Raw genomic sequence first — 17,841 nt, 5'->3', positions numbered from 1 at the left:
CGCACTAAGTCTTTTCTTTTGTTTAGGTCAGCCTGTATTCTTTTGAGATCTTATTTTATCTTTTGAGCTCTTTAGGTCAGTTCCAACATCTGTCCGAAAAGCCACTTTCGGCGCAGCACGCACACCAACCCTATTGGTTGACAGAAAAAGTGACTGACATAATCTTTTGAAATCTTCTTTTGCATGCCTTGACCAGTATCTTTACCTGACTCCTCCCATGCTTTATTCTGTAACCTGTCAGCCCTTTTTCCTGTTCCCCGGCTGCCATATCTTTTGGTATCTTTTGCTTTTGGAATCTTTTGCCTTTTAATATCTTTTGGCTGATTTGAGAAGATCTTTTCCCCTTTTCTAGGGATTGTGTTCCCTAGGGTTTCCCTATATATAATACTATCTTCTTGTTATTTAACACTACACACACAAACACTTAAACTCTCCCCAAACCTCTCTCCCTTTGCCCTCTGCCGTTGTTCCTCAGCCGCCTGCTCTCTCTGCCTTCGTCTTTTCCCTTGTCCTGCCCAGATTTCCGGTAATATATAATATATAATAATTTGTTAAAGATACATATTACTATGCTAACATATATTCAAGACATAAAACCAATAAACTTTTATTTATAGGTTAACTTGTGCTTGTTTCTTGCATTATCTTTCAACATACCTTTTTCAGGTGAGTAATCTCGTACCTAATCCCTTTTTATTTTTAATGTTTTGGGATGTTCATGTGTTCGTACAAACTTGAGTCTTAAACTTGTTTATGAACTTTTGTCGCGCAAAACCCCATGTGTTATGGACGTAGACTTGGCTGTTTATTTGTATGTGTGGATCATTAACCGTCTTGTCGGCCTATTCCGCAGTTTTCATGGATCCATTAGATGAACACGGGAGAACTATCGTTTATGATTTCTCTTTTGTTTACACTTGCACAGTTTTCTTGTTTTTGTGCTCAATTGGGAGCACGGATTGAACTATGAGCTATGATCTAAGGCTTGATCACAATCTGATTACACCCTTGTTGAACACCAGTTATACACATGATGCGCGCAGATATTGTTATCTATTTATATGTATTACACTTGATTTCTCACCGACACGCAAGTGTTGACGTTTTATTTTAACACATGTTCAGGTTTGCTGTAGCAGCTTTTGGGAATGTCTTGGACGCGTAGGATGTTTTCTTTTTGTTTGGACCTAGATTAAAATGTAACAAGACATATTATGTTATTTGAATATTTTAAGTTATGATATGATTTATGTTAATTTATGATTCATGATCTGCGCTCGCGCAATGAAAATGTATTTATTAAATATTGACACCCAATAGTGTCGCGAGTAATGAAACAATACGTGGCGCCCCGATGTATAATCCGCCTTCGGTCGGGGTGTTACAGATTGGTATCAGAGCTCCGTGACTTTAGGATAGGTGGTTAGACGTAACGACCTAGAATACCTAAGAGTCCCTCTCGCGCATGAGAAATATCTCATGTTTGCGCGCTAATTGTTATTTACTCGATAATTATAAAATATGCTGGCGCATACGCAGCGCTTGATTTCATGTTTTATTCGCGATCTTTCGATTTTTATTAAATTTCAATTTTGTTTCTTTACTTACATATTCGTTTGTCGTGGAGATTGAAAATCCGAGAAGTCATGGTGGTACATGAATAGTTGATTTTCAATTACCATTAACTTTATGTTTTAAATTGAAGATTTGAAAAGTCATGGTGATACATGAATTGTCAATCTCCAATATTTATTTACTCGATATTTTAAATTGAAGATTTGAAAAGTCATGGTGATACATGAATTGTCAACCTTCAATGCTCGTTTACTCGATATTTTAAATTGAGAATTCGGAAAGTCATGGTGATGCATGAATTGTCGATTTTCAATTCGAATTCTTTACCTGTATTAAGTTTGCATTTAAATTCATATTTTACTTCAAAATTTGATAGCATCTAACCCCGCGAAACAAGCTTTACGACGATATACTTTGCGCTAAAACGATTTCCCATACCAAGATATTAACAAAAATTAAAACTTTTATAGAATGCCTCCGCTATCTCGCCGATTTCAGAGGAGAGAAGCAGCGCGCAGACGTAGGCAGCAACGTTCCCAGGAAATGGCCGCCGCGATAGCCTAAGCCTTAAACCAAACTAATCCCAACCCCTCTGGATACAATATTAAATCCTTCAATGCGGGTAACCCTCCGAAATTCACCGGACTTGAAGGAGCCACCGTAATGCTCCAGTGACTCGAGAAAATTGAGAACACCTTCCTCCATACCCAATGCCCTCCAGACCGACGAACCTTATACGCCTCAAGTGTCCTAGAATCAAGGGCGCTTACTTGGTGGAACGGAGTAGCTCATGCGCGTGGCGCAGAGGCTGCTTCTAACATGCTATGGGAGGAATTCAAGGAACTGTTGACTAGAGACATCTGCCCTCCCAACGAAATAAAGCGCCTTGAGGAGGAATTTTGGAACTTGAAGCAGTACAGTGGCGAAGCGCGCGAGTACGCGACGCGCTTCCACGAACTTAGTTTGCTTGTCCCACACCTAGTTACCCCTTCCCGCCGAGCCATCGAGAAGTTCCTTGGGGGTCTCCCCATGGAAATCCAAGATTCTGTATGGGCCAGGAACCCACTAACCCTCTCTGACGCCATCGAGTTGGCCGCTGTGCTCAGCGACAACCATGTCAGAGCAGGAACCCTGTTCCTGCGGGGAGCCGAAAAGACCAAACTCACCAAGACTGTCCCAGAACCAACAGAAACCAAGCCAGAACCCTCAAACCGTAACAACCTCAAGCGCAAGCGCAAAGCCTATGCGCTTACCAACCCGCCCATTGTCCAGCAACCCGCCTACCAACCCCTAGTACACGCTCCAAACCCACTGTCAACTTACCCAACACCCCCTGTAGTCCATAACTATGCCCTAACCAATCCCGCACTCCCTACCCCGTCAACTAAGAAACCTTACACAGGAAACCAACCCTTTTGCCCAACCTGTAGACTTCACCACCCACCTCAAGTCCCGTGTCGACTTTGTAACCGATGTGGCCGTACTGGTCACACTGCTGAGAACTGTAGAATCCTTCCCGCCAACCCAATCGCGCAAACACCACCAACTTACCCGCTAAACCCACAACCAACATACCCTAATCCACGACCCAGGTCGTGCTATAACTGCGGTGATCCCAGTCATTTCCGGAACGCGTGCCCGAGACTACAAGTTCAGATTACGCAAGCGAACCCAGTTAACCAAATTTCGAACCAAGTGAGGCGCGGCCGAGCTTTTAATTTAACTGCGCACCAAGCGCACGCGAATAATGACGTGGTTAATGGTACATTTTTACTTAACGGACAATATGCATCTGTACTTTTTGATACTGGCGCCGATAGAAGTTTTATTTCTCGCGCATTTGAGCAGAAACTCGCGCGACCGCGAGTAAACTTAAGCAAAAACTTTTCAGTTGAATTGGCTAATGGTGAAACTATTTTAATAAACTCCGTAATCAAAGATTGCACGCTTAACCTTAACGAACATGATTTCCTAATCGACCTCATTCCTATGCCGCTTGGAAGCTTTGATGTTATTATCGGTATGGACTGGCTCTCGCAAAATCGCGCCGAAGTTATTTGCGCCAAAAAGATGATTCGCATTCCTCGAGGAAATGGTGATCTGCACATCTACGGCGAGAAACCATCTAACGGTCTTAAACTTATGTCATGCTCTGAAGCCCGAAGACTTTTGCGGAAGAAATGTGTCGCTTTCTTAGCCCATGTGGTCAAACCCGATGAAGGAAAGAAGAAACTTTCTGAAATCCCCATCGTGCGTGACTTTCCTGATGTCTTTCCCGATGATCTTTCTGGTTTACCTCCCGCTCGGGAAGTCGAGTTTCGTGTTGATCTTGTCCCTGGTGCTTCCCCCGTAGCCAAATCTCCTTATCGACTTGCACCCGCTGAAATGCAAGAATTAGCAAGTCAACTTCAAGAGTTGACCGATAAAGGATTCATTCGCCCTAGCTCTTCGCCCTGGGGTGCTCCGGTGTTGTTCGTTAAAAAGAAAGACGGTTCGTTTCGCATGTGTATCGATTACCGCGAGCTGAACAAGCTCACCATTAAGAACCGGTATCCCTTACCGCGTATTGACGACCTCTTTGACCAACTCTAAGGTGCCTCTTGTTTCTCCAAGATCGATCTCCGTTCGGGCTATCACCAGTTGCGTATCCGCGAAGAGGATATTCCCAAGACTGCTTTTCGAACCCGCTATGGCCATTTTGAATTCTTGGTCATGTCCTTCGGTTTAACCAACGCACCCGCTGTCTTCATGGATCTAATGAACCGGGTGTGTAGGCCTTTCTTGGATAAATTCGTGATTGTGTTTATCGATGACGTTCTGGTTTATTCCAAAACCAAGGCCGAGCATGAGCAACATCTTCGGTTGGTGTTGCAAAAGCTTCGAACCGAGCAACTCTTTGCCAAACTCTCCAAGTGTGAGTTCTGGTCGGATGAAGTACAGTTTCTTGGTCATGTTGTAAACAAGATGGGTATTCATGTCGACCCATCCAAGATTGAAGCAATCAAGAACTGGATTACGCCATCCACTCCTACCGAAATCCGTTCCTTTTTGGGCTTAGCTGGTTACTACCAGGCGATTTATTTCGAACTTCTCAAAGATCGCTTTGCCTTTAACAGCTTTAACGCACAAAGGCAAACCGTATATTTGGGGCTCGAAGCAAGAAGAAGCCTTTCGAACGCTCAAGCAATTGTTGTGCGAAGCTCCTGTTCTAGCGTTACCTGAGGGAACTGACGACTTTGTCGTTTATTGTGATGCCTCCAACCAAGGTCTCAGTTGTGTACTTATGCAACGAGGCAAGGTTATCGCTTACGCGTCAAGGCAACTCAAAATTCATGAAAAGAATTATACGACTCATGACCTCGAACTTGGTGCAGTTGTATTTGCCTTAAAAATCTGGAGACACTACCTCTATGGGACTAAGTGCATCATTTACACCGACCATAAAAGCCTTCAGCATATTTTTGATCAAAAGGAACTTAACATGAGACAACGCCGATGGAACGAACTCATCAGCGATTACGATTGTGAGATCCGGTATCACCCTGGAAAGGCTAATGTGGTAGCCGATGCGCTCAGCCGTAAACCCAGCCAGCTTAACTGTATCTTGCCGCGCCTGCAGCTTCGCTTCGCGCCGATCCAAAGCGATCTTGAATCGCGCATTCGCGACGCGCAGCGCGCATCCATTAGCAATGGCAACCTTCGCGCCGAGTTAGCGTGTGGCGCGGAAGCGCATTTTGTCCCTAATCTGAGTGGAATTCTCTGTTATCTCAATCGCATCTGGATCCCCAATGATGAGAATCTTCGCTCTGTCATACTGAGTGAAGCGCACAAATCTCGGTATTCCGTTCATCCTGGTGCTGACAAAATGTACAAAGATTTGCGCCTTTCTTATTGGTGGCCTGGTATGAAAAAGGATATTGCTGTGTTCGTAGCTAAATGCCTAACTTGTTCTAAGGTAAAAGCTGAACATCAACGCCCATCTGGTTTGCTCGAACAACCTGAAATTCCTATGTGGAAATGGGATAGTATAGCAATGGACTTTATCACCAAGTTACCCTTGACCGCAAGCAAACATGATAGCATTTGGGTAATAGTGGATCGATTGACCAAGTCTGCTCACTTTCTGCCCATTCGTGAAACCTACCGTGTTGAACAACTTGCGCATCTTTATGTCAAGGAAATTGTCTGCCGTCATTGTACTCCTTTGAGCATCATATCCGATCGCGATGGCCGTTTTATATCTCGCTTTTGGAAATCTCTCCAATCTGCGTTAGGAACTCGTTTGGACATGAGTACTGCATATCATCCTCAGACTGACGGATAGTCTGAGCGAACCATTCAAACCCTTGAGGATATGCTTCGATCTTGTGTTCTTGATTTTGGAGGTAATTGGGATTCGCACCTACCTCTGATCGAGTTCTCTTATAATAACAGCTATCATTCCAGTATCGGTATGGCCCCATTTGAAGCACTTTACGGTCGAAAGTGCCGTTCACACGATTTGTTGGAACGAAGTGGGTGAAGTTCAAATCACAGGACCCGAACTAGTTCAAGAGACAACCGATAAAATCGCCAAGATCCGTGATCATCTGCTGACTGCCAGAAGCCGACAGAAGAGTTACGCAGATCGCAGGCGGAAGCCTCTAGAATTTCTAGTTGGTGATCTTGTTCTCCTCAAAGGTGTCGCCCTGGAAGGGTGTTGTCCGCTTTGGGAAGAAAGGTAAGCTTGCACCTCGTTATGTTGGTCCATTCAAGATTCTTGCGAGGGTGGGAAAAGTTGCCTACAAGCTAGACCTGCCGCCCGCGCTCAGCAATGTGCATCCAACTTTCCATGTATCCAATCTCAAAAAATGTTTAGCTGACGAGAACCTTCACATACCACTTGATGAAGTTCAAGTTGATGAGTCTATGCATTTCGTTGAGAAGCCTGTTGAGATTATGGATCGCGAGGTAAAGCAAACCAAGCGCAGTCGCATCCCTATTGTTAAAGTTCGTTGGCAGTCCAAGCGCGGAGCCGAGTTCACTTGGGAAAGGGAAGATCAGATGAAGATCAAGTACCCGCACCTTTTCTCTGCGCAACCTACTTCGAGATAAATTTCGGGACGAAATTTCTTAAAGTAGGGGAGACTGTGACATCTGCCCGATCCGACCCGACCCAGGTACCCGTTTTCGAATCCGATTCTTTCTTTTTATGATTTATAATTTGTTTATTAATCTTTGTAAATTTTATATATATATATATTTTTATATTACTTACTAATAATAATAATTTCCCTTTCTTTTCTCTCTTGTCGCCATCCCGCCTCTTCCTCTCTCTTGTCGCCGTCCCGCCTCCTTTTCTCTTTTTGTCGCCGTCCCGCCCCTCTGCTTAACCCTTACGCCTTGAACTCCCTTTTTCTCTTAACTCTTTGCTTGTCCTTTGGTTCTTCCCGCCTAAGGATGTCTGCGCAGCTCCACGCGCCAGACTCCTTACAAGGAAGCCTGCGTGAAGACCAGTTGTTCCTGCGATACGCGAGGCGAACTGTCCTCGCAGCGCGCTAAGAATTGTAGTTCTTTTCGCAGCGCGCTAAGAACGGTAGTTCTTCCCGCGACGCGCTAAGAATTGTAGTTCTTCTCGCAGCGCGCTAAGAATGGTAGTTCTTCCCGCGACGCGCTAAGAATTGTAGTTCTTCTCGCAGCGCGCTAAGAATGGTAGTTCTTCCCGCGACGCGTTAAGGATTTTAGTTCTTCCCGCGGCGCGCTGTGGATTGTTCTCTGTCTGCCTTCGCCCTCGCGCGTGCGCTCGAGCCTTCTCGCACTAAGTCTTTTCTTTTGTTTAGGTCAGCCTGTATTCTTTTGAGATCTTATTTTATCTTTTGAGCTCTTTAGGTCAGTTCCAACATCTGTCCGAAAAGCCACTTTCGGCGCAGCACGCACACCAACCCTATTGGTTGACAGAAAAAGTGACTGACATAATCTTTTGAAATCTTCTTTTGCATGCCTTGACCAGTATCTTTACCTGACTCCTCCCATGCTTTATTCTGTAACCTGTCAGCCCTTTTTCCTGTTCCCCGGCTGCCATATCTTTTGGTATCTTTTGCTTTTGGAATCTTTTGCCTTTTAATATCTTTTGGCTGATTTGAGAAGATCTTTTCCCCTTTTCTAGGGATTGTGTTCCCTAGGGTTTCCCTATATATAATACTATCTTCTTGTTATTTAACACTACACACACAAACACTTAAACTCTCCCCAAACCTCTCTCCCTTTGCCCTCTGCCGTTGTTCCTCAGCCGCCTGCTCTCTCTGCCTTCGTCTTTTCCCTTGTCCTGCCCAGATTTCCGGTAATATATAATATATAATAATTTGTTAAAGATACATATTACTATGCTAACATATATTCAAGACATAAAACCAATAAACTTTTATTTATAGGTTAACTTGTGCTTGTTTCTTGCATTATCTTTCAACATACCTTTTTCAGGTGAGTAATCTCGTACCTAATCCCTTTTTATTTTTAATGTTTTGGGATGTTCATGTGTTCGTACAAACTTGAGTCTTAAACTTGTTTATGAACTTTTGTCGCGCAAAACCCCATGTGTTATGGACGTAGACTTGGCTGTTTATTTGTATGTGTGGATCATTAACCGTCTTGTCGGCCTATTCCGCAGTTTTCATGGATCCATTAGATGAACACGGGAGAACTATCGTTTATGATTTCTCTTTTGTTTACACTTGCACAGTTTTCTTGTTTTTGTGCTCAATTGGGAGCACGGATTGAACTATGAGCTATGATCTAAGGCTTGATCACAATCTGATTACACCCTTGTTGAACACCAGTTATACACATGATGCGCGCAGATATTGTTATCTATTTATATGTATTACACTTGATTTCTCACCGACACGCAAGTGTTGACGTTTTATTTTAACACATGTTCAGGTTTGCTGTAGCAGCTTTTGGGAATCTCTTGGACGCGTAGGATGTTTTCTTTTTGTTTGGACCTAGATTAAAATGTAACAAGACATATTATGTTATTTGAATATTTTAAGTTATGATATGATTTATGTTAATTTATGATTCATGTTCTGCGCTCGCGCAATGAAAATGTATTTATTAAATATTGACACCCAATAGTGTCACGAGTAATGAAACAATACGTGGCGCCCCGATGTATAATCCGCCTTCGGTCGGGGTGTTACAATAGGTCATAGGTTAAAGTCTTGCAAAGAACTTTTTTTTTTTGGAATTTTAAGATAAATTATACAAGGATCATTGAAAAGAAAGTTTGAGTCATTTATTATGATATTGAAGTTTATTATGTTTCTGGTTCGATCCGAACAGCAACCAACCCGAAAAATTCTAATATTTGGTTGTGAAAAATATAAACACTGAAAAAAACATATCTAATTGGAAAAAATCATGGGTCCGTTACTAAGTTGAATCAAAATTTAATTTGCCTTGTCATTATAGCCAATATAATTGTTTCTACTCCTAGATAGCCTTTGGCATGCACGAATGAGGGGCAGAATGAAATGAACATTCTGATGAAATGAAAAAAAAAAATGTTTTTGGTTAGTCAATGAAATGGAATCGTCTATTACCATGTCTATTCATTACCCCTTAAAACACACCAAATTCATTTCATCCAATTTTTTTTCTTTTTCCATTATATCCCTTTTTCACACTTATCACCTTCACCATCTTCCCACAACCACCGCCATCGCAGCCCTCTCACCACCACCACTGCCACCCACCCACCTCCATCACCAATCAACCACCACCACCAACCATCGCCACCATCGCTCGCAACCTATCACTGCCACCACCCTCCCCCCCCCCCCACCAGTACCATTCACCACCACTGCCCCCACCACCACCATTACTGTCCGCTGCCTACCTGCCACCACGGCTGCCACCCACCTTCACCATCGCTGCCACCAGCCACCGCCACCAACCAATCATCTCCACCGCCTCCCACCACTATCGACTATCATTACTGCTTGTTGCCCACCACCATCGTCATTCCTAACCATTTTTATTTTATTTCGTTTTTTCTGGCTACCAAACTTCACAAAATAATAATTCAATTAATTCTCACATGATAACCAAATATTTCAATAATATGGTAATAATTCATTACATTCTCCTATTCATTCTATTAACTCATACCCAAAAAACCCATAATGGTTAATAAGAATGGAGAGCACATATGACCTCCAAATGTAGTGTTCAAAAGAAGAAATATAGTGGCAGAGTGACGTAATTACATTACATCACTTGAGATAGTCGAATATTACAAATATAGGATACAGGTGTTGGAGTTTACAAGCATGTAATATCCTATTTGCTAAAAAAGAAAAATGTATTATATTATTTCACATCAAGGACCACATTCTCTAGTTCAATAATAAAATTCCATTTTGTGGAATAATAATCTCGTTTTGTATTTATATATGAAGACTAAAGAGTGTATTGCGTAGAAGGGTATTGAGGGTATGGATGATAAGTTTATAAGTGAGATGATGGAAGAATGGACGGAGGATGACGATCATGATGACGATGGCGGTAGGAAGAAGGGTATAATGGGAAAAAAGAGTTCCGGTAGTAGTAGTGGTGGGTTTTGCCAAGTGGAAAACTGCACAAGTGACATGAGTCGGGCCAAAACCTATCATCGTAGACACAAAGTTTGTGAGTTTCATGCCAAGGCTCCAATCGTTGTTATGACCGGACGCCAACAACGTTTCTGCCAACAATGCAGCAGGTGAACTAAACTAAATTCCTTGTACTAATTACATACAATTTCCTTAATCGTTTTATTTACAACCGTAAGTGGTAAAAAAGTTGAGTCGTTTACAAACTACTAAAGATCGACTTACTCAAAGCCGAAAATAACTTGTGTTTAAATATGAACTCTAGTGACCATGATACTTCCATAAGTTTGTGATGTCAGTGTCACATAATTGTCTTCACATATAACTATTTACACCATTAGCATAAATATATTCTACATTAATATTGTCTTTTGTGTTTAAATTAATAAGTTAAATACTATAAACTAATAAATTATTAGTGTTTTAAAGAGAGATTCTTTTATATTTATTTTAATATTATTAGTAGTGTTTAATGTTACAAGCCAAACAAAAGAACTCAACCCAAAAGACTAGTCTGATAGGTGAGGGAACCCATTTGGCTTATAAACTCCACATCAGTTGCCCATATAACCGATGTGGGACAAGTCTCATACCTTGAAATGGTTTTAGTCCGTAACATTTAGACTAGTTAGAATATTGTCCAAGAGTTTAAACTAATTTATTAATATTTTTATAAAAAAAATGCCTTGTGCCTCCTGGCTTTATGCTTCGCATCTTTTGAACCAACTATAACAAACTATAATTATATATCAATAATCAAATAACATAACAAAGAAGTTGTGCTCGAGCTTGAAAACTATAGACAATTAGACATAGGACTCAAAAAGGGAACGTTGTATCTGAGCGAATAAGAGGGTGTAGCAGTCGATTGGGTAGCAGCAACGTAGCCGTCGTGATTTGGGAGGGAGGGAGCGGCGATTGTTAGGTTTGAGGGTTGAGAGGGAAGAGGGTAAAGGGAACGTTGTTTTTCTCATTCAGGTTCAACTTGTGTATGACCGAATAAAAGCTGAACTGAACTAAACCATTCGGAGGTTGTGTTTAACTCAACAAAACACTATTAAATCTGACTGATTCATATCTAAGCTCTGAACGATCCCATTCAGGCCCAAGCAAGCACCCTTAAGTTAAACAAGCGCTAAAGCTCTAGCTCGATTTAGCTCCCTTACATCCATAGATAAAAACTGGACAAAGTGTCTCTATATTGGCCCGATACCCACCCCACACTCACCTATAATGAACAAAGAATAAATGATTGAAAAATAAACATGTGTGAAAGAAGCTTTATATCTATACATAATAAATAATGTCACTTGTCACAATTATGAGGTTAACCTATTCTTTCCTGGCTTTCCTGCTTCTCTTATGTCTATTTTTAGCCTTTAATAAGATATAAATGTATCACTTACAATTAAAAAAAAACTTTCTTTATTTAGTATTTTTATTCAACTCGTGTAATACATGAGTTTCTAACCTAGTAGTGTAATACTATGTTGTCGCATGGTGCAGGTTTCACGACATAGCAGAATTCGATGATGCGAAAAGAAGTTGTCGCAGGCGCTTAGCTGGACATAATGAACGCAGGCGTAAAACATCGTATGGAGAAACTTCTGGATGATGGATGATAATACAAGGAAGGACATTACTGTCACCAAATAAGACATATATATGTAGTAGACAGGCTCCCTCTCTTCTGTCAGTCCCTAAGTATCATATCTATCTATTTCGGTTCATGGCCCACACTTTACTTAATAATAGCATTGCTGTTTGCTTGCTAATAAAGTAAAAACACCTTACTTCTGTTTATGTATTGTCCTATGATGTTATCTTGAAAACACACCAACCTAAATCACATTCTTTGAGTGGTTAACCAACCAAACTGTTGATATCAAGCAAATCAGCCGGTTCAGCAGGTTTCAAACTGCTACGGTTCGGTTCACGGTTTAGAACTTCAAAATGGTCGAACCGGGTGCCTACTTTTGTTAATTAATTCTCTCTTGTAGGAATATGTGATTATGATTATGTCATGAACAATCTTTACCATTTCACTAAAATAACCAGGTTAGTATGAATTGACCCGAATCCGTTTTAGCCAATTATAAATACAACTCGTTTAACCTTATGAAACCAAAAAAGCAAAGCCAAATTGACCCAATTGCCACCTCTATATTCTCTAGAACTAGAATAAGCTACTCACAAGTCACAAATAGGGAAGCTAGTCAATGAAAAAATTAAATTAAAACAAATAAACTGGGCCTGTTAACCATTAAGCAATGATATGAATTTAAATGAATATTCTACATCCAAAATCCCTCATAAAAAATGGAAAAAAAAAGGAAATGAAAGAGGCAGAATATAGAAGATAGGAGTATAGGTCTGCAACTAACTCAAAACCTTAGCTAAAACTGTTTGGTACATCACTCGCCGCGTTAATAACGAGACTGTCAAGTTACAAGTATAACCTTGTGCAAAAATGTCCAAAAAAAATGTTTACCTGGGTTCGCTTTAATCGCCTACAATTCCAAGAAGTTTTGCAGCCCCTTCATATGTAACAATTGCAGCAGCATTTGCAGGAAACGCCCGTGAAACTGTAGGACCTAAGCCCGTGTAGCATCCTCTAATCCCAGACCTCCTGTAAATCTATAATAACAATGATGTAAATTATTAACCTTTTTCATTAATAATTTGAGCAAAAAACAATATAGAAATGTGAATATCTTACTGATTTCAGAATCTTGAAAGGATTTTTACTTAAATTGTTGTCTGGGCTAGTTTGAATGATAGTTTTTGCAACATCCAAAGGAAGAACAGCAGACCAAAACTGTAGTAAGAAGACAGATTAGAGGACAAGAGGCTAAAAAGACCAAGAATATTGACTAATAATATTGTTATGACGCGTACCGCTATACCACCAAGACCGCCACTCACGATTCCGATTCCAACATCAAGCAGAGTTTTGTGATCAAATGAAGAATTTTTGAATTGTAAATGCAAAGAATGCCTTAAATACTCATATGTACTGAAAAATACAGCATTTCCAACGGCTTCCCTTGATAGAGTTGCCACACCTCCTCTAAATAGGCCCTTAACCTGGTAATATAATTATGGCCAATAACTCAATAAGTTCACAAGTTCAATTAATAAGAGTATATAAAATATAAACTGATATAAGGTACTACACACTAATATATAAACCAAATCTGTACCCTCTAACATACCCGGGTTGATTATTTTTAAACAATCTAAACACTCCTTAAGCTAGAGCTTGTTTAATATGTAATCAATCCAAGGCATTTTACATCAGTCCTCGTCTCCTAGAAATTCACAACAAAACGGTTGTCACCGAAGGAAAAAAATCGACGCTCAGTTGAAACTGCTGGAACATTACTTCTGTAGGCTAGTCTTCTGCTTTGTTCTCACTGCATGCTATTTTATAATATGCATGCCATCCTCAGTATTACGAGACAATATCCTTGTCAAGGTTCTATTTCCAGATCGAGCTTCTCATCACCTTCCGCTCCCCTCCTTTTGGGTGCGTCTATCTCGTTCATTGTTTGGATCCTAGTCATGATAAGTTGGCTCCCAAAGCCCTCAAATGTGTATTCTTAGGTTATGCTCGTCTCCAGAAAGGCCCTACAAATATTACTCTCCTAGTCTCGACAGGTATTTCTTTATGGCTAATCCTAAAAAGTCATCTCAACTAAATCATGTACTACCTCTTCGAATATTAACTCCCATGCATGCCGAAAATACCGAGTCTCTCTTTCCTCTGAATTCACTTTTACAAACCTATTATCGACATCCTTGCCCTGCAGCTCTACCAGTCGATCATCCTCAAGATGACCCCCCCCCCCCCCCAAAAAAAAAAAAAAAAAACCACCTACGCCCATGATTGTATAAATCCTGAGTATGTGTGCATATGTATATACTGATAGTATACAAGGCTATATATAGATGAGATGAATATTCGTATCCTAAACTAAACTCTACGGAGTACATCCCATTAACATATTGTTTTTAAATTAAACTGTCACTATGGCAAAATGAGCACAGATTCCTTACCCCTTCAGCTTTGACGGTCTCGATCGCGCAATTAAGAGGACCACTGTACTTTCGATAGGCTGGAACCACAGAATCAGTACCTTGAATTTGCATCCTACACTGGAAAAAAGCATGTCACGACAACTTCAGAATTACAGAGAATAATATTATCTTTTTAAAAATTTATCTTCAGTAATTCCGATGGACACAATACAAAGCTGATGATGGATCCAGCAAAAGCTGCTGAAGGAATAACAATATGGGGCTCTGGCTTCCTGTTAAAATACAATAACCCAAACTTTTGTATTAGATAACAAACGAATAACCATAACTTTAATATAAATGTTGTTTAAACTATATAATAATAATAATAATAATAATAATAATAATAGTTGCATGGCTAAAAAAAAATAAATAAATAAACTGATATGATAATCTAATTAAATAAATAAATTAAAACAAGAAATAAGATTGAAATAAACGGATTTATAAGAATGACAAGAATTTTAATTTCTCAATCAATAACAATATCTAAAACCTCATTATCACAAAATAAATTTAAATTTGAATTAACTTATTGAGTACGATTCGTTATATATAATATATAATCCATTCATCAAACCCAAAAATCTTATTCTATCTCTCTGCCATACACACCACCGCCGCCCTACAAATCGTCAAGAAAAGCGTCACTTTCGCCGGAAACTTTCTGACAGAAACCACATCGACCGCTAACGATCGCTTTCGGAGACAACCGCCACAGCCTTGGACGCGCCAGTGGCTGCAAGGAATCACCGAACCGCGAACCTGCTCTTTCAAGTTACGCCACCTACACCGGAATCACGAGTGCCGTAGTCATTGCCACCGGAACGAACCAACGCCGCTTCCACGCTTCTACCTCCATCGAAGGTAACCCATATTGAGTCATACTCCATGTTTTGTTTCCACCAATTTGAACAACTGATTAATGAAACAACATTAATAAATTGTATATTTGTTGGGTTAAACACGAACCGTGATGTGGGCGTTTTGTTTTTGGAATGAAATAGAACAATTAAAAAAGGAAGTTTTAGTTAGTTGAAGTTATTGTTCTATATATATTCGTTTCTACAGAAGCTTCCATATTCAAATGGTAACTAAATATTAAATAAATATAGTAATCTATATGGAGTTCATATATTTATATATGCAGTTTTATAAATACCAATAAATGTTAAAAAGCTTGTAGTATGAATGCATAAATGGAGTTTTAAAGCTATCAGTCTCATAGCTAAACTTTGTAACTTAGTAAACTGATGAAAGATATATTATTAAAATATCTATATACAATACAATGAACATCACCAATTGAATAATTAAATAAATAGTGCATGACTACATAAACGAAACGAACTCTAAAGATAATTGATTTAATATTAATACAATGATACTGTAGGTTCACGCAAGAGATAAGGGGTGTTAATATTTAGTGTGTTTTTGCTCATTGAATAAGGTACGGTTTCTGGTTTCTTTCTCTAATAGTATTAATTATATTCCGTTACTTCGTAGTGCGGCTTTTGTTCTCGTTTACTAATAGTATTGAATCTATTCCGTTACTTTGTAGCACGGATTTTCGTTACGCGTCGGTTATATTTTGAGTTCAGTTATTTTATATAATATATTTTAGTTATATGTTTTTAGTTTTAGTACTCTGTTACCCGAGCATTTCTGACTTGTCGTTGGGGCGTCAACGACATGGCAATTATCGTGACAGTGCGTAATCAAAGTTCACGGCGTCTCTAACTAGTACTTGTGAAGTATTAGGGCCACTTGGAGGCGTATAGATCGATCTTAGCTCCGACTCCTGACTCCTGACTCCTGACATGGCACTTATCGTGACAGTGCGTAATCAAAGTTCACGGCGTCTCTGAAAGTACTCATGTAGTACCTTGGCCACTTAGAGGCGTATAGATCGATCTTAGCTCCGACTCCTGACTCCTGACTCCTGACTTCTGTTGAGATGGAACAATGTGTGCACGCCACCCACACCGTCTCCTTGGTGCATGGACTAGCTAGCTGTGTACCCCTCTGTTTAGGCTCTGGGTGCTTCCGTATTACACGACCTATTTATTTTAACATCATCGTCGTGTATTTTAGTAATTATATTTTGTTTCGCTATATTTCTGGTCCGTTTTGATATGTGTATATGCATTTGATTAAATTTGAGTATATTCAGATTACGTTCCGATCGTGTATCGGATTGTGTTTCGCATTTAATTATAGTTCAGTTAAATGTTACACGTTATATGTTACACGTCACACATTATATGTTACAAGTTATATGTTTCTGGCTCTGGGTGTTTTTGTTATAGTTCTGATATATTTCCGCATGCGTTTGACCATGTTCTGGCCAAGTGTCTGATCATACATCTGAATTTTGTTAAGTATATGTTTCGGTAAAAAGGGTTGGTTTCGAGTTTGAATTGAAGTTCGTATATTTATTCTCTTACGTCTGTCCTTACCTATACTATTGTTCTTTCCGTTACTGGGCAATTTTTGGCTCAGCCGTGTTTTCTTGTTTTGTTTTTCTTATTTTGTTTTCAGGTAATCCGGGATTCGGGAATTTAGTGATGAGAGATAATAATGAAGTTCAAGCTTCTAAAAGTTAATTCATTTTGTTTAATAATATGACGTAGGTTGCATTAATTTTTGTTGTATTTTGGATTGTGGCGTTGATTTGATATCTGTAATAGTAACACGTTAGCCTGTCCCGGGTTGGGGTGTTACAGTTATGGTATCAGAGCTCAGGCTCTTTCCTGTAGAAAACTATACAATAAATAATTAATCATGTGAGTTAATGGGTAGACGTCGGGTTAGGATTCCTCTTTTCGTTCTCCGCGTATTCCGTAAATCTTTATCTTTCAGCTCATACGCTACCTTACTTCCAGATGCCTCCTAGAAGACGTGTGAATCGCCAAAACGAGAATGATGCTGGAAACGACCCTCCTCTTGCGACCCTTGTTACTAACGCCGTCAATGCAGCTATTGCGGAAATAGTCCCTAACATCATACAACAGTTGCAGCAAAATAATGCCGGTGGCAACAACGCCGGTGGCAACAACGCTGGAGGCAACAATCCCCCTGTTGGTATTCATGTCTGGCTTGAGCGTTTTCAAAAGCAAAAGCCAAAATCCTTTAGTACTGCTAGTTCTCCAGTAGAAGCTGAAAACTGGATCGCGCACATCGAGAAACTGTTTGAAGTGCTGGGTGTTGAAGATGTGTTTAAGGTTCGGTTAGCTACTTACAAGCTCGAAGATGACGCTCACAGATGGTGGAAGACACTGAAAGCTGCACATGGTGGAGACAATTATGCTGCTACACTTCCTTGGAATGAATTCCGTACTTTGTTTTACCAACAGTATTTCACTGATGCTGATCGCAGTGAATATTTGAGAGAATATTCTTCAATTATTCAGGCTAATGATGAGCCCATCGTTGAGTTTAAAAATCGTTTCAGTCGATTGGTTAGTTTTCTTGGCCCAACTGTAGGCACGCAAGAACAACAGACCAACCATTTCAAGTGGGCCATTTGTGACCGAGATAGGAAGTTTATCTTGAA

The 17,841-nt window shown here is 40.1% G+C and overlaps 2 protein-coding genes across 2 annotated transcripts; one reads left to right on the top strand and one right to left on the bottom strand.

The window, feature by feature from the left end:
- The first annotated feature begins 9,890 nt into the window (after positions 1–9,890).
- Positions 9,891–12,072, top strand: LOC143562627 (squamosa promoter-binding protein 1-like). The gene is made up of 2 exons (XM_077050376.1): positions 9,891–10,315; positions 11,712–12,072. Exons 1-2 carry the CDS (start codon positions 10,050–10,052, stop codon positions 11,818–11,820), a joined length of 375 nt encoding a protein of 124 aa, XP_076906491.1. The 5' UTR covers positions 9,891–10,049; the 3' UTR covers positions 11,821–12,072.
- Positions 12,073–12,582: 510 nt separating this feature from the next.
- On the bottom strand, positions 12,583–15,178 carry LOC143562646 (mitochondrial arginine transporter BAC1-like). The gene is made up of 5 exons (XM_077050391.1): positions 15,068–15,178; positions 14,265–14,363; positions 13,104–13,292; positions 12,925–13,023; positions 12,583–12,842 (listed from the first exon to the last, which is right to left on the bottom strand). The coding sequence occupies exons 1-5, from the start codon at positions 15,176–15,178 to the stop codon at positions 12,708–12,710; spliced, it is 633 nt and encodes a 210-aa protein (XP_076906506.1). The 3' UTR covers positions 12,583–12,707.
- Positions 15,179–17,841: the final 2,663 nt, after the last annotated feature.

This window comes from Bidens hawaiensis, unplaced genomic scaffold, assembly GCF_021521415.1.
Source record: "Bidens hawaiensis isolate Kalapana, Puna unplaced genomic scaffold, B.hawaiensis_p1.1 tig00021044_1, whole genome shotgun sequence".
Classification (NCBI taxonomy): domain Eukaryota; kingdom Viridiplantae; phylum Streptophyta; class Magnoliopsida; order Asterales; family Asteraceae; genus Bidens; species Bidens hawaiensis.
The sequence above is the reverse complement of the archived record's forward strand: the minus strand, read 5'-3'. Positions and strand labels throughout refer to the sequence as shown.